Genomic DNA, 25,142 nt, shown 5'->3' on the forward strand with positions numbered 1-25,142 from the left:
TTATATTAATCAAATGTTTCCCACCCCTAATTTCTATTGTCATCAATAAATGCTTTTAGGAAAAAACGTTATTAAAAAAACAAATTTTTAGATTTTGATTTCCAGTGTTATGTGCAGGGTAATAATAATAATAATAATAATAATAATAATAATAATAATAATAATAATAATAATAATAATACTACATGACACTTATATAGCGCTTTTCTAAAAACTGAAAGACGCTTTGACAGAGAATAAAACAAAAAACGAGGAAAAATACATAACGAGATAAACAAAAACAGAAAAGAGGGGGGGGGGGGGGGGGTCAGGGATTGAATGCAGTGTTGAACAGGTGGGTTTTAAGTGATTGGGTTGGGGTAGTGAGTTCCATAGGGTGGGTATAGGGTATAAGAGGTGTAACTCACCGCTGCGTCCACGTTGGCCGGCGAGTCACTGTTGGGGTCTGCCAGCATGGAGATCACACTGATCATGATTGTCTCGACGGTATGGATCGGTAACCAGCGCTCCTCCGGCTTCTCGTAGCCAAACTTATCCTCGCCGGGCTCGTGAAGAATCGAGATGCAAACATCCCCGTTCTTTGCAACTGGGGAGGAAAAGGGAGGGAATGTTGTCTACAGTTTGTAAAGAAAAATAATCCTATAATAATATTTCTAGATAAGATGTTCATGGTCCCTCACGCGACTCCTGTCCGTAACAACCATCTATTTTTACCAGCCACAATTGACCCCCGATGTTCTCACTTGGAGAGGGAAGGCCTCCGCTGCATAGGGGAGTTATACATTGATAGCCTGTTTGCCCGTTTTGACCAACTACGGGTTGCCTTTAATCTAAGAGGATCTGATTTCTTTAGATACTTTCAACTAAGGGATTTTGCTGACACCCACTCTCCACAATTCCCCCAATCCCTGCCTCCCAGTGGAGTGGATCTTGTACGTAGAGCAAGAACTTTGTCTAGGCGCCATGTCTCTTATTTTTATGAACCTTTTTCTCCGGTTGATGAATCTGCCATTAACAAGATTAGAACTAATTGGGAAAAGGAACTACAGTTCACCTTCTCTGATGATTTTGGAAGGAGGCCCTGAGAGCCGTTAACTCATCCTCCAGTTGCGCTAGTGACAGTGACTCAGCCTAATACAGTTTAAAGTTCTCCATAAACTACATTATAGCAATGCTAAGCTCTCCAAGGTTTATCCAGATAGATTAGATGACCGGTGTGATAGATGCTCCCAGGCCCCCTGCGACCTGACTCACATGTTCTGGTCGTACCCTAAATTATCTAGCTTCTGGCAATCTTTCTTCGAGTGTATTTCTGAAATTGTAGCTCTAAAAATCTCTCCATCCCCTCATGTAGCTATTTTCGGTAGGCCCTCAGATGAAATCAACATTACAAACACTCAAACCAATGTCATTGCCTTTACCGCTTTGATTGCTCGTAGGAAAATCCTTCTTTTGTGGAAATCTCCTTTACCTCCCTCTTTTAAAATGTGGCTGAGTGCTACTATGTCTCTTCTAAAGTTGGAAAAAATTAAGTTTACTCTCCGGGGTTCCTCAGATAAGTTTTACGCTTATTGGAGGCCACTGATCAGCTATGTAGACCGTCTTCCCCCTGATATGGTGTCGCTGTAGGGATTCTCCCTTTTATTTATCCGTCTATAATTCTGATATGATTACTCCCCTGTCCGCCACACATGCAGCTCGTGTGACATCCCTGGATATGTGTTAGTATGTGTACATGTATGTATGTATGTATGTATGTATGTATGTATGTATGTATGTATGCAGGTATGTGCATGTATATTATTGTATCTATCATTTTGTATTGTATTGATGTACTGTTGCCTCAGTGCTCCGGGAGAGGGGTGGTTGGGATGGGATGGGGCGGGATGGGACGGGGTTAAGGGAAAGTGAGTAAGGGTTCTTTTGGGGAACATTTTTTTTTCTTTCTTACATGTGAATACAAATATTTTGGAAAAAAAAGATGTTCATGGTCTGGGATGTTGATAATTAGACGTGCAACTCAACTGCAGATTACATTTGTTATATCATATATCTGCAGATTGTTTTCTAGATTCATCATGTATTGTTGTGTCAGTCTAAAGCCTAAAGATAATCACTTACAATTATTGAAAGAAACAGATCAAGAATCTTTGCTCCTATAACGCCATTGGAGACATCCGGCCGACGTGACACGTCCCAACCTATCGTCTCCGGCACACGTGACACGTCCCAACCTATATTATCGGGCTCACGTGACACGTCCCAACCTATCGTCTCCGGCACACGTGACACGTCCCAACCCATCGTCTCCGGCAGACGTGACACGTCCCAACTTATATTCTCCGGCACACGTGACATGTCCCAACCTATATTCTCTGGCACACGTGACACGTCCCAACCCATCGTCTCCGGCACACGTGACACGTGGTTAGGAGCATAACATGGCATTTAATGACCGCATCGCAGCGTTTAGCTGAGCTTCACCCCGTAGAAATCTCTCTAGCAGGGGAAAGCTGAGTGACGCTACAAAGGGGCGTGGCTAGCAGCAGACGTTCAATTTAAAGCTACGGTCACAGAATCAGCCTGTTTGCAACAGGGCTGGAATAGAGGGGTCTGAGCAGTATGAGGCGTGGCTACAATGGGTGATCTGTTTGGTATTTTAAGCAAAAAACTTCCGACATGTTTTGTATAGGTATGGGCCTACAATATTTTTTTCCAATATAGCATAATAGGTCCACTTTAAGTAACATCTTGCTCTCAGGACTTTTACCAATAGCAGAGTATTTTAAGACCATAACAATTTGTATTTTACTTTAGTAAAGGATCTGAGTACTTATTCAACCGTTACTAATAACAGTGGTGTAAAGTAATTAAGTACATTTACTCAAGTACTGCACTTAAGTGAGGGAATTTAACCGCAGACAAAACAACGTGACGATAGACTTTATTTCACGAGCAAACTCAGAGCATGCTTTATCACAAAACCCTTTAAAATCATCAAATAAAGAAGCAGAAATTAACTTAATTCACAAGTGATGGCATCTTTACCGTTTGGGTGCCAGATCTCAGTGATGAACTTCATCTTTGGAGGCCGTAGAGGATAATCATAGGGAAAGGTGAGGTATGCTTTGAAAAACCCGCCTTCACTGCAATAAAAAAAACAGAGAAAGGACAAAATGATGACTTCAAATAGTCATTTATATATATTTCTGTTCATTGTATCTTGTTTGACAATATGTTCTCTCTTACAAAAGGGTATCTTGTGGACCGATGATCACGACTTCCCATTTATAAATGTCATCGTCGTCTATCAGACCAGCTGAAAAGCCCTCCACCGGGTTCTTGTTGAGCTCTGAAAAGAAAAGACACATCATTTAACAAAATAAACTGGAGATAAAAAGCAACTTTAACAAAAGGGACAGGTCTATAACACTCATGAGCGGGTTAATGGGTAAATATTAAAGGGTATATTTTGAAGAAGTTTGACAAATCCCTTGCAAAAGACAGAAATAAAAGGCAATTGTGCGGAGAATGATAATAAACATATCATTTAATTTGACAAAGAAGCACACACTATATTCCATTAGGTTTAAATACGGTGTTAAAAACGATTTAAAAGTTATCCAGGATTTGGTGAATGTTATTAGACCAATGCTTTGAAACCTCGACAGAACACCTCCAAGCAATAAATAATATTTCTAACTGTGGGGGAAACTTCTGAAGCAATTGGAGTCAGGACTCAGAGAGACACGAGGAGAGCTGGATTTTTGATCGCAAACACTGACGGTTTATTTGGAGATTCGTCCACAAGACAAGTCAGGGGCCACGGTCTGACCACACGGTTGAGATGCCACCATCAATTCTGAAGACCCCTCCTGTCGCTCGAGGTTCAGAGTTCAGAGTGTAATAATCAACATTCTTCATTAGTTAGACTAAACAGCTGAGGACACTGAATCACATTTGTTGTCGTTTATGGCTCGGGGTCATCTACGCCCCGAGAAGGATTTCTTCCAGGTTTCCCACAACAATGACTATCTCTGACAGAGAGTTGCCCGGTATTAGCTGTATTCGTTATTCTTGCGTCCAGGAGAGAAGCTTTAAAAGTAAGGAGACCAATGGAGTCTCTGAGAAGGTTCAAATGGGTACTTTAATTAAAATGGCGCGGTAATGTTACAAGCAGAAGATGGTTCAGAGAGAGGAAGAGGGAAGCTCCCTCTCGCAGTGTAGGCCGAGCAGAAGAGACTCCACAAGGCTCCGTCGCCTGACTATACATCTAATTTGGCTCCTCCTCTTCAATGGCGGCTGTGGCGTAATCTTCCGCCCTCCTTTCACCAATGTCCGATATCGCACATAACAGAGGATTTTGACATTGTACATTCAATACATAACTAAACACGCCTTTTTTCCTCCTTATCTATTTCATGACTTTTCATTTAATACATTTTAACGGCTCTAATCAATACTTTAATAATACCTTACGGCAGTTTTCATTTACGCTAGTCCCGGATGTTGTCATATGCAACCCACGTCTGTAAACAAAACTTATTAAAATAAACTGTACCTTTATTTGATATTCAGCAATAATAATATCTCGACGTCTATAGTTGTAGTGTTAAAATCAGTAGGTTTCGGTGTGCATCACTCCGTGTCATTTAACTTCGAAATTCACCTCTATAGGGAAAGAATATTAGCCACATGCTAAATGCTAACCGGAGATGAAGGATTTTCAGAATAAAAGTTTGACATCAGACATTGTGCGCGAGAACTTCTGGTTTTTCAGTGTAAAACAGCATTTAAACTGACGGTATGTTTAAACTAAATTATGCCATAAAACACTGATTTTAATTTCTAACACCGGTCACAAACTGGTAACAACAACAACTTGCCAGGGCAGCCCCTCCTTAACGGCCCGTCCACACAGCGGCGTGCGTTGTCGCTTGCCGGAGGGTGTGTCTGAAACTCGACCAACAACCAATCACATGAATCTCCCACCCCTGACACACAAGCAGCGGTTTGATTCGCGAGAGCTTGTACTGGCATATGATTCGATTGGCTGACGCTTCTGCCGAGGCGTCAAAAGTTGAACATTGCTCAACTTTTGCAGCGAGCCACGCCAGCAACGCTCCGCGTCGCTTCCCACAATGCTGTTCGGCGAAAAGTGACGTCACCCCATTCAAAGTGAATGGTGAAGCGTCAACGCACGCCGCTGTGTGGACGGGCCGTAATGCCGCGTTCACACCGGACGCGAATATTCGCTTCGCTCTAAACGCTCCCATCACATCGCTCTAGTCGCTCGAGTTTCACCGCGGCTGCCAGCTGTGTTTACTCGCATCATTCAAACAAGACGCGCTGGCTCGGGAGCTACAACCACAACAAAATGAACATATTTTACCGTGATTAAATTGTAATACACGTTTCTAAATAATGCCGACGTAACAACATACTGATACCGGTTAGTAAAAACCATGAATTAATGCTTGACAAGTCTGCAGACAGACGGCAGGCAAAAAAACTTTTTAAAATGCTTGTTTTCTGAATGGAGTTTGGGTCGACCAGGCTAAGCTAACGTTGTATATGCTCACTCCACACTCATAACAACGGCCTACAGACATAAATAAACCAGCGACTGTATTCGCCATGACACAGACAGTCTGTGGTTTGTACTTGTTTAACTTCTGTACAGTTTCTGAACAGATATGAGGAGCTGTGATCTCTGTGTGCTAACTGCTAACAGTTAATGGCTGATGTTTTCTGGTTGGACGTTAGTGACGGCAGGCTGAGATCCTCACCTCTGATTGGCTTCCGCGAGAACGCGTCACGTGAATTTGACGCTCGAGTTGAAAAATGTGAACTCTCGCGTTTGACGCGGCCCCCTTCAATCGCCTCACGGCCCGTCCACACACAGGCATGAAAAAAATCTTTCAAAGCTTCGCCCATTCACTTGAATGGGGTGACGTAGAAGATTTGTAATCTTCGCCGAACTGCATTGTGGGGAGCGGAGCAAGGCTTTGCAAGCATCGTGAGCATCAAAAGTTGAGCAATGTTCAACTTTTGATGCTCCCAATGCTTGCGAAGCTGGCATCAGCCAATCAAATCCCGTTTATGCAAATCCCGCCAGTACAAGCGCTAGCAAATCAAACCGCGTGCAAGCTGGGAGAGCCAGACCGCAGTTCATTTCCTCATATTCCAAACGAGATATTACGGTAGCAAATCACCCGGTTCTTTACGACCGGAACTATTTACCGGGATACAAACCGGAGGAACCAGGCATGGAGGGAGGTGGCAGAGACAGTGGGTGAAACTGGTAGGTTTTCGCCTGTTGGGGATTTTATATCCAGTTTACTTTGTTTTAACATTGCTATTGCTTTTTATGTCGGGGGCGGGAGATTCATGTGATCGGTTGTTGGTCGCGTTGCTCGCAAAAAATCGCCAAACTTCAGACACGCCCAGCATCAAGATTTTTCAAGATTTTTTTCATGCCTGTGTGTGGACGGGCCGTCAATCGCTTGATTCGCGCCGCGTCCACCGCTTCATGCGCGCCGTCGGAGCGAATTCGCGTCTGATCGCTTCTCTGCATTGACTTTACATGTAATCGCGCCGCCCCCAAACGTCGCATCGCGTCCGGTGTGAACGCAGCATAAGGGACATAACGGCTGCTTAAGGTTGGTCATCTGCGTCAGAGGGCGAAGGAGGACATGCAGGGCAAATTATTCCCCAATACTAACAAACAGAACAAGGATTTTAATAGATTTTTAAAATGTATAAAAAGCAACAACACAAAAGGTAAAAACCCAGCTGCTGCAAGACAAAAGTAAAAATGTTTAAACGATAAATCTGCGACAATAAAACTGACATTGAAGGTGGGTCACATGTTTTTTCATACAAGTTCTACTGTGAAGCAGCTGCAGGACATGTTGAGTTTGAGGCACGAGGCGGTGCAGAGGCGCCGGGCAGGAAGTGGACCGGTCAGAGCATCCGGCCCATCCGCAAAATAAACTAATTTGCAGACCCTATCCCTCCGTAGTCTTTGAAGTAGGAGGAGAAATGCCAGCGTTCTCCTCCGGTTTACAGGCACTGTGTGAATTATATATATATAGAATAATTATGATGATGAATGCATTTTTTTAACACTAAAATACAGCATCACATCTTTGAGTCATGTCGTTTATAACAGGGATATTACAATTATTATTAACTTTGTCTGTACAAAGTAGCCTGTCCAGGAAATATGCCCAAATCAACAAAAACTGCGAGCCGGCAGGCAAGACGCTCCGCTGAAACGCGCCCGGTAGCGTATGACGCCAGAGGAGGCCGGACCAAAACCGGTGGAATCTAGGGGTCAATTTCGCCGCTGCGAGGCTCCGGCGCTCGCAGTTCATGCACGTGCTCCACTAGTTCCATCAAGTTTGACTAAGGCTGACTGAATCAAATCGTGGTTTCCAATCATAATCAACAGCGTTGATGAATCATTAACTTGAAAAACTGAATTGAGTCAAACACTGTAAAGCCAGTGATTCACAAACCCACACAGAACCCAAAATAACTCAGTCAAAGAAAAGGAAGATGTTCTGTCTTTCTTCTGAAGTGACAGGTGGCTGTCGTCATTCAGAGTCACGCCTTTAAACTGGACTCCTGTTGTCAGTGTAACTTCATCTGACGGTCACTTTGACTTCAGTGAATAAAGGGAAATAATAATATGTCTTGATACAACGTCTGGGATGTTGATGATTAGGAATGGAGCTCAACCACAGATTACACTTATTATACATTATAAATCTGCTGATTATGTTCTAGATTCATCATGTATTGTTTTGTTAATAAAAGAAAGATAAAAGCATGAAATCTCTATATTTGAGATTCTAAAAACAGCATTTTGGGATGAAAATGAACTTGAATGAATAATACTTCTTCTGAACTTTATATATTTCTGAAATGTGCTTTTGTGCAGAATAAGTACTTTTACTTTTTGTACTACAAGTATATTTTGATGCCAATACTTTTCTACTTGTACTCATGTAACATCTTGCTTTTTCAGGACGTTTACTTGTAGCAGAGTATTAAGAGCATAAACATGTGTATTTTACTTTAGTAAAGGATCTGAGTACTTCTTCAACCATTACTAATAACAGTGGTGTAAAGTACATTTACTTGAGATACTTGTACTTTACTTGAGTATTTCCATTGTATGCCACTTTGCACTTTTACTCCACTACATGTATTTAATACCTTTAGTTACTTCACAGATGTGGATGAATGATGTGAAATATAATCAAGTGTTAAATCAGACTTTAGCTCCACCTGGAGTAAATCCACAAGCTACCCTGCAGTATACAAAGTCATTCAGACTAGCTGCACCTTTACCAGCTTTGAGAACACTTTCATGATCAATCATTATAAAACATATCATATCTATTATTCTGAAATGGACCAATCTGCACAATGACTACTTTTACTGTCGGTACTATATTTTGATGATAATAGTTGTGTACTTGATTGCAGGACTTGTACTTGTAACAGAGTATTCCAACACTCTGGTACTTCTACTCAAGTACCAGGTCTGAGTACTTCTCCACTTCTACTAATACAGTAGTTTATAGTTTTATGTAAATCTCAGAATATAAAAATCCATTATTAGCAGATCTGACGTCATCAAAGCAGATGAGTCTTCGGATTGATTATTCCTTTGTTCCGTCCGCTAACTAATGTCCAACTTGCTAACCAGCTAGCATGGCCGGCATCTTTTCAGATATGTGTTTAATTAAGCCACATTAACTAGTGAATCTGTCTTATAATGTTAGCTAATAAAAGCAGCCTAGCCACGTATTGATCTGCGGTGATAAAAAGACCCGTTATATTAGCTTCCTGAGCCAACTCCTATGGCGTAAACACAGCTAAAAACAGAAGCTAACGTTAGCTGCTAGATGGTTAGCCTTTATAACGGCTGTATTCCCTTACAATATTTAACTCATATTCACCTACCTGCCAGTTGTTTTCGGAGAAGTAATGCTGATTGTTCGGTCATGGTACGCTGACTTAGATGTAAGTGACTTTGTGTTGACAAATACTTTCCAAATAATAGAGGTAAAGCTGTGGATTTAGCGCTGCTGGTTTCTCTGTGTTTTGACACAAGCTGCTGGATGTAGCCCTGCGCATGCGCGGCGGCAGTTCACTGTTGATCACCAGAACTGAAAAAAAACACACAGCTGGTTCCAGTTATTGTGATTGCTGCTCAGTTCAGACTGCATCAGCCTGCGCTCACTTCACCTGAGTGTCTCTGGGTCAAATAAAGGATCCCTCAGTAGACAAACATATCCATATTTGCACCTTTGTCAGAGTTTTAAACTAAAGAGTCTGTGTGAGAGACTGAGGCACTATGGATCCATGTGACTGCACACATGAAGACATTGGAGGCTATGATGGGAGCAGTGACTCCCTGGAAGACCTTCAGGATTCAAGGTAAGGACCACATGGTGCACTTCGAAAACTAATTTAACTTTATTTGTAGGATTGTGACGATGAAATATCTTTGTCCTTTTAGATCCCTCCCATAGACGTATCTTTAACTTGGGATTTGAAACCTAGTAGCCCAACCTTTTACTCGGCAAACTAGAGGAGGACAATCCAGAATTGTCTGTGTTAATAACATTTTAAACTTTTACTTCTAACTAACTGTGAACTGCTTATATTAAACGCAGGGCAGCAGATACAGCTGAGGAGGAAGAGCTGTGTGTGTCCTTCCAGTCAAAGTACTTCAATTTTTGTAAGTGTATCTTTCTCTGCGCTATTGAGTGGTTGAATAGTGTAACCTACAGCCATGTCATGTGACTTTCCTTCATCTCCTTGTTTGCTCTGAAGACCCTCTGTACCAGGACTACCAGGAATACTGTGTGCAGGTGGAGACCGATGATTTGAAAAAACGGAACACAGGTTTTTTGAGTGCACTGACAATCCCCCAGGAGCTAGAGACTCCTATTATTGCCTGCAGCAGCGTTAATTATACAAGCTTTCAACAACTATCCAATGCTGGGGATATATGCTTGGCTGAAGCTCCCCCAGTCAGGCTTTCAACCCTTTGGCGAGATCTAGAGGAGGTGAAGGCGTCTGGCCTGCTCACAAGGTTGCCAGAAGAAGAGATCAAACTTCAGGAGGTGAGTGGAACATTCTGCATCCAATCCTCCTCAGAAGCAGCTCACAGATTATTGTTAAAGGCTCGGTAACTTCATTAAAAGCTGGACACTTTAGTTTATTGGAAATGTTCCCAAAACGGGATTAAATATACTATTTTCCAGGGAATTATTTTAGCTGTGAAACTACGCAAATTTATTTGTGAGGTTTATTAGTTTTGCTGACAATAAGAAACCAAAATATCCTCCTAATTTTCAGAGAAATTAATTGTCACAGAAATGTCTACATAATGAATGATTCTCTTTTTCTCCCTCTGAAGTCGATGTTTGAGTTGATCGGCTCTGAAGTGTCTTACCTAAACAGCCTTACTGTTGCTGTCAAACACTTCTATGCTTCGAAGGAACTGAAACAGTCCCTGACTCCAATGGAGCATCACCATTTGTTTTCCAACATTTGCCAAATAATGGCAGCTAGTAAAAAGTGAGAACTCCACATATTACCTTTTTTTTTTTTTTTTTTTTTTTTTAAGTGTTTACGTCTGCTAAATTTGAGTTTGTCACTTATAGGTTCCTAATGGATCTGGAAGGCCAACTGGAGGAGAGTGTGTTGATTTCTCAGGTGGAAGACATTGTGCTGCAGCACTGCCCTGAGTTTCACAGGGTCTACGTGCCGTATGTGATCAACATGAGGTACCAGGAGACCATGGTCCAGCTGCTGTAAGTCTCTGTACATGACATTACTGCTGGCGCTCCACAACACCAATAACTTTACATTCAATCTCTTCCATTTCCAAGGCAGCAGAACAGAGATGTTCTGAATTTAATCGAGAACATTGAGAGTCACACAGACTGTCAAAGACAGAACCTGAGGTCATTCCTTGTACTTCCTTTCCAAAGAATTACACGTATTAAACTCCTCCTTCAGGTTAGTGTCATGATATTTTAATTGTTTGCATACATATATATTTAACCGGCACAATGTGTTTCAGACCTCTTCTAAGGTTTGTGTTGGGTTGTCTTTCATTTCAGAGCATCCTGAAACAGACCAAACCAGACGCTGACTCTAAATCCAATCTGGAAAAAGCAATAGCAACCGTCCACGAGGTAAGAGTTTGACAGGACCTGTGAGCAACCGGAGCCATGTGATTAGAAAATAGACTAAAATCATTTGAAATGTTATGCGTCTTCTCTGACCCACAGATTGTAACAAAGTGTGATAACGGGGTCCGAAAAATGGAACACATTGAGGAGCTGGTTTATCTGGACAGGCTGCTGGATTTTGGCAAAATGAAGGTGTCGAGTTTCTTAACACAGGTTACAAAAAACAGGATCAAGTCTTTTATAAAATCTGACTGCATGTCTCTTCCTCGCTGCAGTCTGTCCCTCTGGTTGTAAGCGGGCGTGTTCTGCTGCACCATGGTCCCATGAGACACAGTTGCTTCTCAAGTGTATACCTCCACCTCTTCAATGACCTTTTGGTCATCTCATCAAAGAAGTATTGGTTCCAACCCGCGGGGTTCACAGTTGTGGATCATGCTGAATTCCCCAGCCAGGTGAAAGTGAAGCATGTTCAGACTGAGCTCCTGGGTCCGCCCCCAGACTCCTTCCTGTTGCATCTCTATAAAAGTCACACCGGACAACCCACCACCATGAAACTTGCTGCAGAAACAAGGTACACATGGACATTTTGTATATGTCTTGTAATACTAATAAATATCCTTGTTGATGATTAATTTATTGGCTTTTTATGATTGTATTGCAGGTTGGGTACAGAGGTGTGGATGAAGTTGCTGCAGTGTAAACGGTAGAGGATTCATGACTCTGCGAACTCATTTTAAACTTTGATTTGTGGTTTTTAAATTTCACATTTCTAATATAAACATTTGATAATAACAATTATTGTATGTCCTTTTTTAGATGTCGCTTCCACTTAACTGCACCTTTTTTATAATCTTAATAAGGGCACCATATGGCACAAGGATTTAAACATGCACTTGTTTTTCTCAATTTGACACAAGGCAAGTAAAGGGACACTTTTTGTATTACTTCTTGAGAATGTATTTATTCACTTGTATTAAAATGCTGGAAACTTTTAATCAATTTGTCTTTCACTTTATTATAAACAAGTTTAGCCATATTCTGACAAACACTTCAGATGAATAAAGAAGGTAAGAATAGAGTCGGAGGAAAAAATGGCCACTGATCTTCTCACTGTGAAATATTGATAACACATTTAACCCAATACCAAGCAGACATTATTTTGACTCAGTGTAGGTGTTTAAGTACTTGTATAAAGGAAATCTGTTACGAAGCAAAAACGAGCTGTAATACTTAAAATTGAGAACTGTATGTGCTCAAACAGGCATCCAGAGACACGAAGAACACAAAATAATAGACACGTCTGCAGGTTAATATAACCATATCAGACGATCTATTCTCAGTTTAAACATTCTCCTTCTGTTCATCCGACCTGAAACGTGAGCGATGGAAGAAGTAGAGGCAACAGGCATAAAACATGAGACGTGATTCAAGTTGTCAAATTGAAAAGCTGTATCAGTAGATTGGCATGCCTGTGCATCCTCGCTCATGGCTCCTCCACTGAGCTTATTCTCCTTGAGAAGCATTTTAGGAATGTAATCGTCCTTTAACATGGCGTGCAATGTTGAGGCAGGAGAATAGACGAGACAACAAGGCACATAATAGAGAAATTAGATAAACCTAATCTGGTCTCACGATATTGATACAACTCCCTGCTGACATAAGGGTGAGTACAAATAAAATGTATTGCAGTGATAAGTTTTCTTCATCTCATCCCGGGGGATCTAAAGCTCTCCCAGATCAGCTGTCAATACACAGGCACGTGTGCAGGTCACCTAAACTGCCTACTAAAACATCTAAATCAGGATTAAAGTACAGTCCCTGGCCGTTTCTCAATCTCGAGGTTGCTTGCTTGGTAGCACATCTCTTCCGAGTCACTTCCTTCAGAAGCTAGGCAGGAATCGTTCCTGGCATTCGGAAAACGAAGAGTGGAACAGGCGGGCAGGTGTGCAGGTGAGCGTCATATGAGAGGTCCCGCCTTACATTTTTCCGCCACAGATTTGGGGAAATTGGGCCGTGCTTAAAGCATTGTGGGGATTTTAAGGACGCGAAGTCTACCCATGTGTAGCCTCGAAATTTCACCCAAACCAAGGACGCGGCCTCGGTGGAATTCCAAGTATGCTGGAGATTGGAACAGCCCTTCGGCGGCACTCGATGACGTAGCATCTTTGAAATATTGGCTTGGAAGCCAGTTTCCTCGAGATTGAGAAACGGCCCCAGTCTCCTGCTATGAATGGCGTCTGGCTGATGCACAGTCCTGATGCCACAGGTGCTCCGACAGGCAGTTGAGGAGAGAGGCCACATCCCCCCAGTCCGTCACTGACCCACAGTTTGTGTTCATGCCCTTTTTAAAAACACCCATTTTCATTTTGTAATCTGTTAAGATATTGTCATGTCGGTGCATCATATATCAAGGATGGATTTGAATGCCTTTATTTGGGTCATATACAAACAATGTTGAGGCAGATTGAATTATTTACTATTATCTTGTGTGAAATTTTAAATTGCAAATAAAAAGGAAATAGTATTTGTACACTGTGTGGATTTATTTTTTATTTCTGCATTTTTATAATTAAGTCATACAAAACCACGAATCGAATCAATGTACTCAACTATGTCAACTTTAATACAACAGGAGACAAATGGGGAATGCAGTTTGTGCACCAAAACTGTGGAAAGACTATCTAGAGGTTTTTTTTAGCTCTCAAACAATTATCTGTTTTTCCCCCCAGCTCTGAGAAGCCTTAATTTCCTTTGTACAATGCATTGTGGAAAAATTGTGCTTCAGGAATGCATAGGCCAACTGATTTCTTTAAAATACTTTTTTTAATGTGTTTTCCTATTTGGAAAAAATGACTTGGCTAAATGAATAACCCATCTTACGAAATATGATAGATATCAGTTAATAATTTATTCCTGAATTGATCAATGAAAAAAGTTAAGAATCTCAATTTCCAGAGCGCTGATGTTGAAAAATTGCTAGATTTGTTCAGAAAACTGTCTGAAACTGAAAAAAAGGACAAACATTCAACCACTTATTCAGATTTGAACTAGTTTGTATTGAACTGGTACACAGCTAGAGATCAGTGATGATGTGTTTTAAACAGCGATAGAAGAAGCAGAATCACAATTCCTTTATTAATCCCAAAGAGGAAATGTGCAGTTTGTTTTATACAAACAAGACCCCTACTGACATTAACATAACCACACACATTATACATTACATGCAGAATAAAAGTATTATTGAAAAATAATTAAAATACTATAATAAAAAAATGAAATGATACTTAAATACTAAAATAACGTAAGTCAAAAAATATTACAATTAAATAAAAAAGTTATTAAAATTATAAAATACAATCATAATCAAGAAAAGCGACTGCAGTGCATTTTTTTTACATTATGAATTGGCCAAAATATATTTATTTCATTTCCTATGGAGAGTGTTGCTAGGAGGGAATTTCTATATTCATAAATAATATTCATAAACTCAGAAAGGGTAAACAACTAATTATATAGTCATTAACTACATCATTACATTTAGCTGACGCTTTTATAAATACAAAACAATTTAAAAGACGTTTTGATTGCAGAGTATTCACAAGAGGCGTTCAAAACTATCGGATACATGATGGCGTATAAAAACACAAGCGTCACTTTATAGATTTAGGAGGCGAATAAAAAAGCTGCATACATTTGTCGCTTTTTCTTTCTAAATTTAAAACAAGGTCATTTAAAACGTAATGTGTTTACCAAGACGCATATGTCATGAGGTTTATCACATTTAATACTATAGTGGTTGAAATCACAAGCTTGCAAAGAGCATTTAAAGGCAGCATTATGCGGAAGGAACGTTGTCACGGCGCCATATTTGATACACCAGACGCTAGCTGTTAGCATTAGCTGTTTACAAACTTTCACCTGAGAGACGGAAACACAAAGCAAGCCTTAAACTACATTAAAGATGAATGTTATAGATAATATCCGGGAAATGGCCGCAGCTGGCCTTCACTCTAACGTCCGGATATTGAGCAGTTTGCTGTTGACGATGAGTAATAACAACCCGTAAGTAAAAGCCAGCGTGAGGATCCGTCTATTTCCTGGAGACAGTGATAGCGAAAAGCTAACTGATCAACTATTGATATCATTTATTTGTTTAGTAGTTGATCAGATCAGGGTTTTGAATAATGCACTCTGACAACTGCTAGAAATGCTTCTCAAGTAACCACATCTTTAACAGTGAAATGTGTATTATTGGGTGTAATATAGTGTACGTTTTTTTATCCAGGAAGTAGTCATATCAAGGTACGTGCTATTAACAGTTAGCTAGAAGGAGTTGACAACTGTTTAACGAGTATTGTATGACTTTTCACATATATATGGTTGTTAAATAGCCTTTTCCCCTTTCACATGTTGACAATGCAGTGGGGTTGATTTAAAATCAGGGGCTATCAAAGTCACAGAGCCATGTTTTTGTTGTGATGAAGCCCAACAGCTGATGAAGGATGCTTCTATAAAAACACAAACTAACACTATTGTTTGTTTACTTTCTACACTAATGTATCATCTCACTGTCCACTTTTTGTTACGGTCTCTTCTATATTTATGTCACTCAATGACAGTCTTTTTCTCTAAGCATTTCTACTAACACATTGAGACATGTTTTAATGTTAATTCTCTGATTCTCTTGCATTCCAACTCTAATATTGTGATACTTTTCCTGCTTTTTAAACGCAAAATCATAAATCAATTTTTCAATTATTTACACTATTGTTATATCTTGAAGTATACACAGTATTACACATTAATTTTTTCCATATGTATTGTTGTGATTGATTGCTGTTTCATTGTAGTAAATGCACCCATTTATGTGTTGCGTTTAATCGATGAAATTATTTCAATCGTCTTATAACTTCTCTGTTTTCTGTATATTTGACTCTAAGATGGAGCAGCTAACATAACCCACTTCACCCATGCAATCAAAAGTGTTTCTGATTCTAATTACTTTACCATTTGTGTCTTTTTATTAAAGAGAGCTGCTCTCACCGGCCCAGAAGTACCAGTTGTTGGTTTACCACGCTGACAGCATCTTCCATGATAAGGAGTATCGTAATGCTGCCTGCAAATACAGTATGGCTCTACAGCAGAAGAAGGTGATCAGCAAAACGTCTAAAGTTCGTACTTCTACTGGTGGAGCTGCTTCTAATTTACAGGCACAGGTATGTCGGATAGCACTGTTCATTGTTCAATGTTTTGAAGGAAGCCATAACATCATTCAATGTGTTCAACCGGATTTCCCACACATCAAGTGCATGTATATTCCTATCACTCAATGTTTTGTACCTTGAAAGACAAATACCCATACCATCAACTAGTTCAGTTTGCATGAATGATTATTAAAATGACTCATAATGTTGTCTTTCAGAGTTTGCCCTCAGAGATTGAAGTAAAGTACAAGATCGCCGAGTGCTACACCATATTGAAACTGGATAAAGATGCTATTGCAGTTCTCGATGGGATCCCATCCAGACAGAGGACTCCAAAGGTTACCCTCCCATAATTATTGTGATAAACCGATATTTTTCATGCTTTCTTTTTTTTTGTGATCAATTTTTTTTTAGATTAATACACAACATGTGCAACCAAAAGCACAACAATCTTTCTTTAAAAAAAAAAAACTAAAAGTACTTAAGAAAAAGAAAAATTAGACAACAGCAAAATATACAAAATGCTGAATACACAACCCAGTCTCACGGCATTTCGTGTAATAGTCACGAAATAAATGTAATCTATTGATTCGTGTTCACCAACACGATTTCCCCCTTTTTTTCGTGTCACACAGAACGATTTTAGAAGCAATGTATTTCTATTGGTAGTATGTTTCGTGCCTGCAACACGTCTTTTTGTCCGGTCGGGTCTTGGAAGACCAGAAGCTGTGGGGTTCATAAAAACATTTTCGTACTCAATATCAAGCCACGATTAGGCCTGTCACGATAATTAATTTTGTTGGACGATACATTTTTCTGGAAATTATTGCGATAAACGATAATATTGTCGGCACCGTTTTAAGACATAATGATAATATATAATAATTCAAGTACATCCTTTCAAACATAACTTTTTATTGAACATTCAACATTGCAAATGAAATGTGAAATAATATTAAAATATATAAATTATATATAATAAATAAAACAAATTAATTAAATTATAATAAATTAATTAAATCACACAACCAAAACAATAAATTAAATAGTCAGGCTGGAAAACAGAGCTCTCTCTCTCATATATATATATATATATAAATAAATATGAGCACACATTATCTCACAAGCAAAAAAAACCTCCTTAAAACAACAGTCAAGTGTACAGTCCACTGTCAAAGACCCAGATGCCTCAACAGGCCATATCCAAATCTGTTTTTCTAAGTTTTAGAGCAAGGAACACCAACATGTTTGCATTGTCGGGCGGGGGCTCTCCATCTCCAGCTGCCGTGTTTGCTCCCAGCTGGAAAAACGGAATGGGCTGGTTGTGTTTTAGGTGGTTTAAAATGCGTGGTATTGCCTGCTTTTGTCGCTACCTTTTTTAAACCAATGCGACACACCGCCCGGCTCATTCAAGTCCGTAGGTTCGCCTCGTTGATTTGGTTTGAATCCAAAATTCTGCCACACCGGAGAATCGAGATGTGTAGTTAGTTTTTGTAACCAATTCCATTTCACTTTAAATTCCCCGCGAGTAAGTCACACGTTGTCTCCCGCTTGTCGCTATATTATTAATTTGGCTGCTACGCTGCTGCACGTGCACACAGTGTCCTGACCTGGCTGTGTGTCAGCCCCGCCCCTCACAGCGCGCCTGGCAGCCACAGCGCTCCAGGCTAAAATGCTGGTCACATCTTTATGTAAACGGCAATTTATCGAGCTCTGAAAAGTTATCGAGTCCATTTTTATTTATCGTACGATAAGTCAATTTATCGATTATCGCGACAGGCCTAGCCACGATTATTGTTTTTATTTTAAATTGTATAATGTTTGACTTTTTTTGCCGTCTGTGAGGAAAAGAAATGGGGCTCAGAGCCTCAGAATACTGAATAATATTTTCTTATAATCTTTTTTTCCTTCGAATTTGTTATTATTTGGTGCAGGCACGAAACATACTACCAATATAAATACATTGATTTTAAAATCGTTCTGTGTCGGAATACTGACATCAGTATTTTTTTTAAATCTCTTTTTCCTTCTAATTTGTTATTATTTGTATTGCTCTTAAAATCGTTCTGTGTGACACGAAGAAAATGGGGAAATGGTGTTGGTGAACACAAATCAATAGATTAATTTCGTGACTATAACACGAGATGCCGTGAGACTGGGTTGGAATGCAGAACACATGTAAGCTAAACATATTTTTCATGCTAGCCACCATATCTTGTAACAGACTCATTCCTCCTCCCTGCATAGAAGATACAAAACTCTTAATAATATCAGAGTTCAAGATTGATCTCTAACTCATAGCAATATTTATTTTAGAATTGAAATGTTATTGTTATTATTAGTATTATTGAGATAGTATCGTTATCAGGATTTCTTCTTGGCCACTATAATTGGGAGGTGGAAATCTGATATTGTCACAGCCCTATTTGAATGTCCAATTCACACTATATATTTATTTTAATATTCAATTTCTCGCACACTTAATGTAAATAATATCCGGCTTTATATTGTGTTACTGTTTTGGAAAATTGGCCCTTAAATAGTGTTTTATTTTCCAGATAGTTTACACATTTTTTACATTATTTCTATTTTGAGATGCTTCTATTTTAGAATTGTTTATTTCTACTCTTTTAATTTCTAATTATGTGCAATGCCTTGTTTTGTAATGCTGCTGCAACGGAAACAAATCCCAATTTAGGATCAATAAAGTACATCTTAACTTATCTCACAAGTAAATACACAGCTGGAGTTTAACTGTAAAAGTAAAAAGACTGCAGATGGTTTTACTTCAGAAATACTGTTTTTAGGGGCAAAACTCCATGTTTCATTTTCTGAACTGATCTGAAATACTGTCCTGATCACAAGGGGAAACTTCTACTACTTATCATTTTGCATTAGGTCTGCAGAGACGTTTATCTTATCTATAGACTTGTGTTTAATGGATGTTATTGTTCTGTCTTCCCTCAGATCAACATGATGCTAGCTAACCTGTACAGGAAAGCAGGTCAGGAGCGTTCTGCGGTGACGAGCTACAAAGAGGTGCTCAGGCAGTGCCCCCTCGCGCTGGACGCCATCATCGGTATGAACTCTCACAGAAACAGCTAGAAATAGCTACTGTGGCCACCTTCGCTCTTCACATTTGAAAGCTTTTGTTATACGTGCACACACACGTTCACTCTCTGCTTGGACAGTGAATCCCTTGCTCTAATGTAATAATAATAATCAAATGTATTCGTAAAGCACCTTTCATTGCTAAAAGTCATCCCAAAGTACTACAGGAGGCGTAATGGAAAGAAACACAAGTTTAATCAAAGGCTTTTTTTTAAAGAAAGGTTTTTAGGCCTTGCTCTAATGCACTTGTTAGAGTCTCATTAAAGACCTTTCTCTCTCTCCTCCTGCAGGGCTCCTCTCCCTCTCGGTGAAAGGAGCCGAGGTGGCCTCCATGACGATGGATGTGATTCAGAGCATCCCCAACCTGGAGTGGCTGTCCGTTTGGATCAAAGCGTACGCATTCATCCACGCTGGCGACAACCAGAGAGCCATCAACACCATATGGTGAGCACAGCATATCAATCATATCACATTATAATAATCATAAAGCTTTATTTATACATATTGGGCATGGGCGGTATAATTTTTTTCATACCGTCATACCTTGCTGACATCATACCGTGGTATACGGTATATGACGGTATCAGTCCCAATTTAAGGGGTAATTTCTCCCAAAAAAAATGTTTTTACTCACTATATCAACAGCCCCACCAAAAATATTTTCCACCAGCCGCCACTGACGGTATGACTTGGGTCGACTTGAGTGAGGTGGCGTTCGGCGGCAAATAGATGTTTCGAACGGTATATTATATGTTCGGTGTAAAATGCAGCCCGAGCCGGTAGACGCTCACAAAGTGCCGCGACGTGCGCGCAAGTGCAAAACAAGGGCTGCATATATGACACATTGTGCAAATGGCACATTTTGAGATCGGATACAGGACGCGTTTGTAGATGTCCGACGTTGTTTCCATAGTGAGCTAAGTTAACAATATATCATCATACATAAACATTTTCCGGGAGTAAATACTTGACTTATTGAATAAAGTTCGCTATATTCACTAACTAGTTTGGCAATATTATTCCGTGCATGTGTTAAAAACCTTATTTCCATTGGATTCATTGGATTATTCGCGTGAATGTTTAGCACGTAAATGCTTTCGTTTTTAAAACCGTCCGACCTCGACTACAAAACCATCAACCAGTTGCATAGGATTAAAAAATGTCAACACTCACTCACCCCATCTTAAACATTCCCAAAGAAGTGCCTCTGTCTCTCGTTGTGCTGGATGAAGTCACTGGCGACGAGTAAACCCAAAATAGTCCCAAACAAGCGCAGAGGCATTTTTCTTTTTTACTAGTTGTCCGAGTTCGGGGCCGGCAAATGCTGCCGCCATCTTGCTCAGCTCAGCTCTGTGCTGAGCTCTGAGAGCGGGAGAGACGGACTGCCCTCCCCTGCCCTCTGCTGGCGCGTGCTGTGCATTACAACCAATGTCGTCCCTGTCAAAACTCCGTGTCAGTGTAATAGAATGAAACGCATCTGTGATTTGGCGCACAGTCTGTGACGTCACGGTATTGAAAATCATACCGACGGTATTTCGAAATACCCTGGTATACCGTAATACCGTCATACCGCCCAAGCCTAATATATATAGCACTTTTCATACAACTCATGGCGCCCAAAGTGCTTTCAAAAAACAACACATCACAAGTTAAATATGAAATTCCTCTCAGATTATTTGTTAAGAACTTTAAAAGGTGCATGCAGCAAAATATAACATGTGATCAGGTTAAGAGACACAAGGAGGTCAAATGCATGATAATACAAATAAAATAAATAATGGTTTCTCTCTGACAGATAAGACACAAGACAACTGATTCGATACAAAAATATAAAATAATATATATAACCCCATAAAACAAAGTGAACATATAGGAACAACAGAAATACAAATAAAAAGATTAAGACCTATAAAATCAATATAAAGGTAGGTAGGTTATATTACAGGGGTGGGCAAACTTTTTGGCTCGGGGGCCACTATGAGTTGTAAATTTGACAGACGGGCCGGGCCAGTAGCAGATCGGTAAAAAAATATTTAGCTGTCCACTCCTCATTATACACTCGGCACTCAATGTTAACTTTTCTTTTCTTTGGTCCACTCATTGTTACAGATGCAGGTTCAAAGGTGAATTAGGTTCAAAGGGGAATTAGGTTCAAAGGTGAATTATTGCGTCATCGTTTGCGTCATGACGTAACCGTTTACGCGCCTTCTTATGACCCACACGGCGTTTTACGTCGCTGATTTTCTCCGCAACACCGCTCACAACAACATCAATAGAGGACTGCGTCGGGTAGTTTTTAATTATACGAAGCCAGATTAAATTAAAGAACTACTTCTCCAGCCTTGTCCCTTTCTCCAGAGTGCCGTGGTGCATTGTTTATTAATGTGGTTCAGCTGCATTACTGCCTGCTGCAGTGCTGCTCGTGCACCGGAGTTTATTCTCCCGTTAACTGGCGGCCGCTGTAAAGTCTTCATTGTCTTTCTGTCACACGAGCAGCTGATAAATATCCCCCATCCCCATCAGTGAATGTGTTTTAGTCTGAAAGCTGTTTGGCATCACAACGCTGTTATGAAAGTTTCTCTGGCATTCTACAGGTGATGTTAGCATAGCAAGCTAATCAGACTATCTTGACTTGTTCATGTCATCTTGTGGCATAAGCCGCTTTCACACATATTTTACCGGCGTAGTTTTCGTTATGATTTTACTTGTGATGGCCACATGTAGCCCATTGATTCCATCTGATAGTTGCAATAATACAAAACAAAAGGAAAACGTCTGTCTCTTCACAATAGTCAATAACAGTGAACGGATGGTTATTAAAGTAAGGTCAAATAAACAGAATCACACTAAGCCTGGTTAGTGTGGCCTGACTTTATAGAAGTGTTTTTTTATAAGTGTGTGGTCACGTTCTAGTCACTTTGCTCAGCGCTACTGCTTGTTACAACTTGTATTCGCCGATCTTGCTGGGTTTCCGAGTGGGGCCAGCTGAGAGACCAGACCCCAGCAAAGGTAAATTGTGTCTAGAGTGCGCCATCTAGTGGGATCAACTGAAATGGCGGGTATTGCAGGAAAAAGGCTAAATGAATGCGGTCTTCACTATAATTTGGACAATTTTGTACCAATGTTTGGCGGGCCGGATTCAAAAGCCCAACGGACCGTATATGGCCCGCGGGCCTTAGTTTGCCCATGCCTGTTATATCATAATATATTATGTTGTATACAAATTTGTTTGTGTTTTAATTATTACGTGTTAAATGCCTAAGTGAAGCACTTTGAATTGCCTGTGTTTTAAAATATGCTTTACAAATAAACTAACCTTGAATGAACTAGAGCTGTACCGAGAAGTTTGAAGCATTCATGACCTTGGCCTTACATTTCTCAATCAGGAATATTCTAACTTTTGTTTAAATGTTTATGCACGTCTATTTATTGTGTTTTTAAAGCCAGTATTTCTACAGGGATATTATTCCATTTGATACTATTAGTGTGATTAGATTCCAGTGGTGCCACGTAGGGGTGCAACAACTAATCGACTTAATCGATTAAAATCGATTACCAAATTAGTTGCCAACTAATTCAGTCGTCGATTCGTTGGTGACGTCATCACGTGTGTTTTACGCGCTGTTAAGCTCCAACGTTATTGGTCTTTTTATCGGTACTGGAGACATTTAAAAAATATGTAATGTGTTATTGCTACAAAAACATTATATCGCAGTCTTAGTGTCACCAACTCGTTTCTAATATGCAAAAAGACAAACAAATGCGTCTATGATGTATTTTCGATCAGACGAGATCTCTCTCCCCCGTCTGTGTGCGAGGGGGCGGGGCAGTTTACACACATGCGGCTGCTACATGCAGCAACACACTGCGGAGATGGCGGAGAGAACGCGCTCCGAGGTGTTGTTAAACTTTAGCCGTCTCGATGCTCGTTGCCAAAAGTGCAATAAGTGTTTAGCATGTAAGGGCGGTAACACGAGCAATTTGTCTAAACATTTAGCAAAAGTGCTCCACATCCAGACGGAGGAATGCACCGGGTTCGACTGTCTTTCTAGCAGCTCTGTAGCCCCATCCACGAGTAACGTTTCCACGTCAGGCGTTATGTATGCTAGCAGCAACACACGGAGTTAACTCCATTATACAAACATGGGTTAATGATTAGAGGAAACTGAGTTATTTATTCTGTTAAAGTTTCAGCTATTGTGTTCACAGTTCTGTCATCACGTTATTTAATACCATTTGTTAAAACACTGTTGTTTCTTTTGATGTGAAATATTATTTATTTAATTTAAATAAAAAGCAATGTTAATTTTGTTCACAATTTAAGTTAATTAATAATATATGTATTTTGAAATCAAGTATTCATCTTTATTGTCTTCATTGTTAGTTTCCACATGCCTAAAACAACCTCAAGCTAAATCTAAAAGTTGATGGCTAAATAAGAGCGTTTGAGAAATTGTGCAAGGCATAGAGTAATAGTCCGAATAGTCGATTAATCGTTTCATTAATCGATAGATTAATCGATTATCAAATGAGTCGACATTTCCAATCATTTTAAATCTAAAGTCTCCATTTATTGAATAGTTTTTGACAATGTGGACTAAACATTTTTTTTTTGTATCTAACCAAATATTCTGGTCCTTTCCATATTTGTTGGAGATTAGCATTTCAAAAAACACATTATACTGCAGTCGGGATGCTCTGATCGATATCGGCCGATTGATCGGTGCTCTCTATAAATGCCGATCGCATGATGTAAAATGGTGACGTAAAATACATGACACTTTTCTCTGTGCAAAACAAGCTCGCCCAAATGGCTTCACCAGCCTGGCAGTATTTTTAAGAGAGATATCGATCGAGAGAGATATCGATATCGATCGAGAGACATCATTTCTCCCGTGTTATTATCCAAAGTTAATGTAAACTTGAATAATGTACTTCAGTTGAATGTAATAATTAGGTTGGTTGTTTCTCTCTTTCTTGCCACTAACACATTTAAAAAACAGGCACCGGTTGCTATCTAACATTTTATAAAGCCACAATGACAACAAATCTATTTATTTACAGTTTTTCTCAATCGCTAAACCCACTTTTTAGAATCTAAATTCATTTCTTCAAAACAAGAGCATAGCCATCTAAACAGAAACACACTTGCCATAACTCTGAATATCTTTTGCAAAATGCACTTACATGACCAAAACTGAAAATACTGGTCACAAAAAAGAATAAGTCGATCGAAACAGAACAAATTGTCCTCTAATGAGACAAATGTGTTTTCATAACTGAAACTCCGGTCACCATAATAACCCATTCTACCATAACAATATACATTTCTTGCAAAGTGCTCTAAGGCACTCAAAACTAAAAATACCCCTTCCAAAACCAGATACCTTCTCCAAAAACAAACATTTGTCAGCTCATGAGAAGACTATTTGAACAGTCATTACTAAGTGGCACACTAAATACTGACTACAATCATCAATACACAAACCTCAAGCTATCGATATTGGAAACTGAACGGAAAACTGACAAGTTGGGAGAAACAAACTTACATATAGGAAAAACAGAGTCTTACTGTAACTATGCCATTGTTTTTATTGTCTCA

The 25,142-nt window shown here is 39.7% G+C and overlaps 3 protein-coding genes across 5 annotated transcripts; 2 read left to right on the forward strand and 1 right to left on the reverse strand.

Annotated features, from left to right (window-relative positions):
• Positions 1-341: 341 nt before the first annotated feature.
• Positions 342-9,156, reverse strand: LOC307042918 (ubiquitin-conjugating enzyme E2 G1-like; the record flags this gene model as incomplete). The annotated part of the gene is made up of 4 exons (XM_079687076.1): positions 8,980-9,156; positions 3,250-3,352; positions 3,049-3,146; positions 342-586 (listed from the first exon to the last, which is right to left on the reverse strand). The coding sequence occupies exons 1-4, from the start codon at positions 9,020-9,022 to the stop codon at positions 342-344; spliced, it is 489 nt and encodes a 162-aa protein (XP_079543202.1). The 5' UTR covers positions 9,023-9,156.
• Positions 9,157-9,245: 89 nt separating this feature from the next.
• LOC307043115 (rho guanine nucleotide exchange factor 19-like) lies at positions 9,246-12,220 on the forward strand. Of its 3 annotated transcripts, none has more exons than XM_079687360.1 (11): positions 9,246-9,456; positions 9,696-9,760; positions 9,856-10,148; positions 10,445-10,605; positions 10,692-10,814; positions 10,920-11,049; positions 11,154-11,228; positions 11,325-11,417; positions 11,501-11,796; positions 11,887-11,928; positions 12,042-12,220. In XM_079687360.1, exons 1-11 carry the CDS (start codon positions 9,374-9,376, stop codon positions 12,073-12,075), a joined length of 1,395 nt encoding a protein of 464 aa, XP_079543486.1. In that variant the 5' UTR covers positions 9,246-9,373; the 3' UTR covers positions 12,076-12,220. The 3 variants fall into 3 exon arrangements, with proteins under 3 accessions (XP_079543486.1, XP_079543485.1, XP_079543487.1); XM_079687359.1 differs by having other exon boundaries at positions 9,248-9,456; positions 10,692-10,841; XM_079687361.1 differs by having other exon boundaries at positions 9,261-9,456; positions 9,701-9,760; positions 10,692-10,841.
• A 2,715-nt stretch (positions 12,221-14,935) lies between these two features.
• On the forward strand, positions 14,936-19,988 carry anapc7 (anaphase promoting complex subunit 7; the record flags this gene model as incomplete). The annotated part of the gene is made up of 5 exons (XM_079687077.1): positions 14,936-15,287; positions 16,255-16,441; positions 16,648-16,767; positions 19,397-19,508; positions 19,831-19,988. The coding sequence occupies exons 1-5, from the start codon at positions 15,187-15,189 to the stop codon at positions 19,986-19,988; spliced, it is 678 nt and encodes a 225-aa protein (XP_079543203.1). The 5' UTR covers positions 14,936-15,186.
• Positions 19,989-25,142: the final 5,154 nt, after the last annotated feature.

This window comes from Notothenia rossii (genome assembly GCF_949606895.1).
Source record: "Notothenia rossii genome assembly, chromosome: 6".
Lineage (NCBI taxonomy): Eukaryota > Metazoa > Chordata > Actinopteri > Perciformes > Nototheniidae > Notothenia > Notothenia rossii.

Excerpts from the sequence above, each read along its gene's own strand:
- LOC307043115 (XM_079687359.1), top strand. The coding sequence starts at position 9,374 with ATGGATCCATGTGACTGCACACATGAAGACATTGGAGGCTATGATGGG. Across the intron at positions 9,457-9,695 it reads GAAGACCTTCAGGATTCAAG|GGCAGCAGATACAGCTGAGG; the intron begins GTAAGGACCACA and ends TATTAAACGCAG. Across the intron at positions 9,761-9,855 it reads GTCAAAGTACTTCAATTTTT|ACCCTCTGTACCAGGACTAC; the intron begins GTAAGTGTATCT and ends TTTGCTCTGAAG.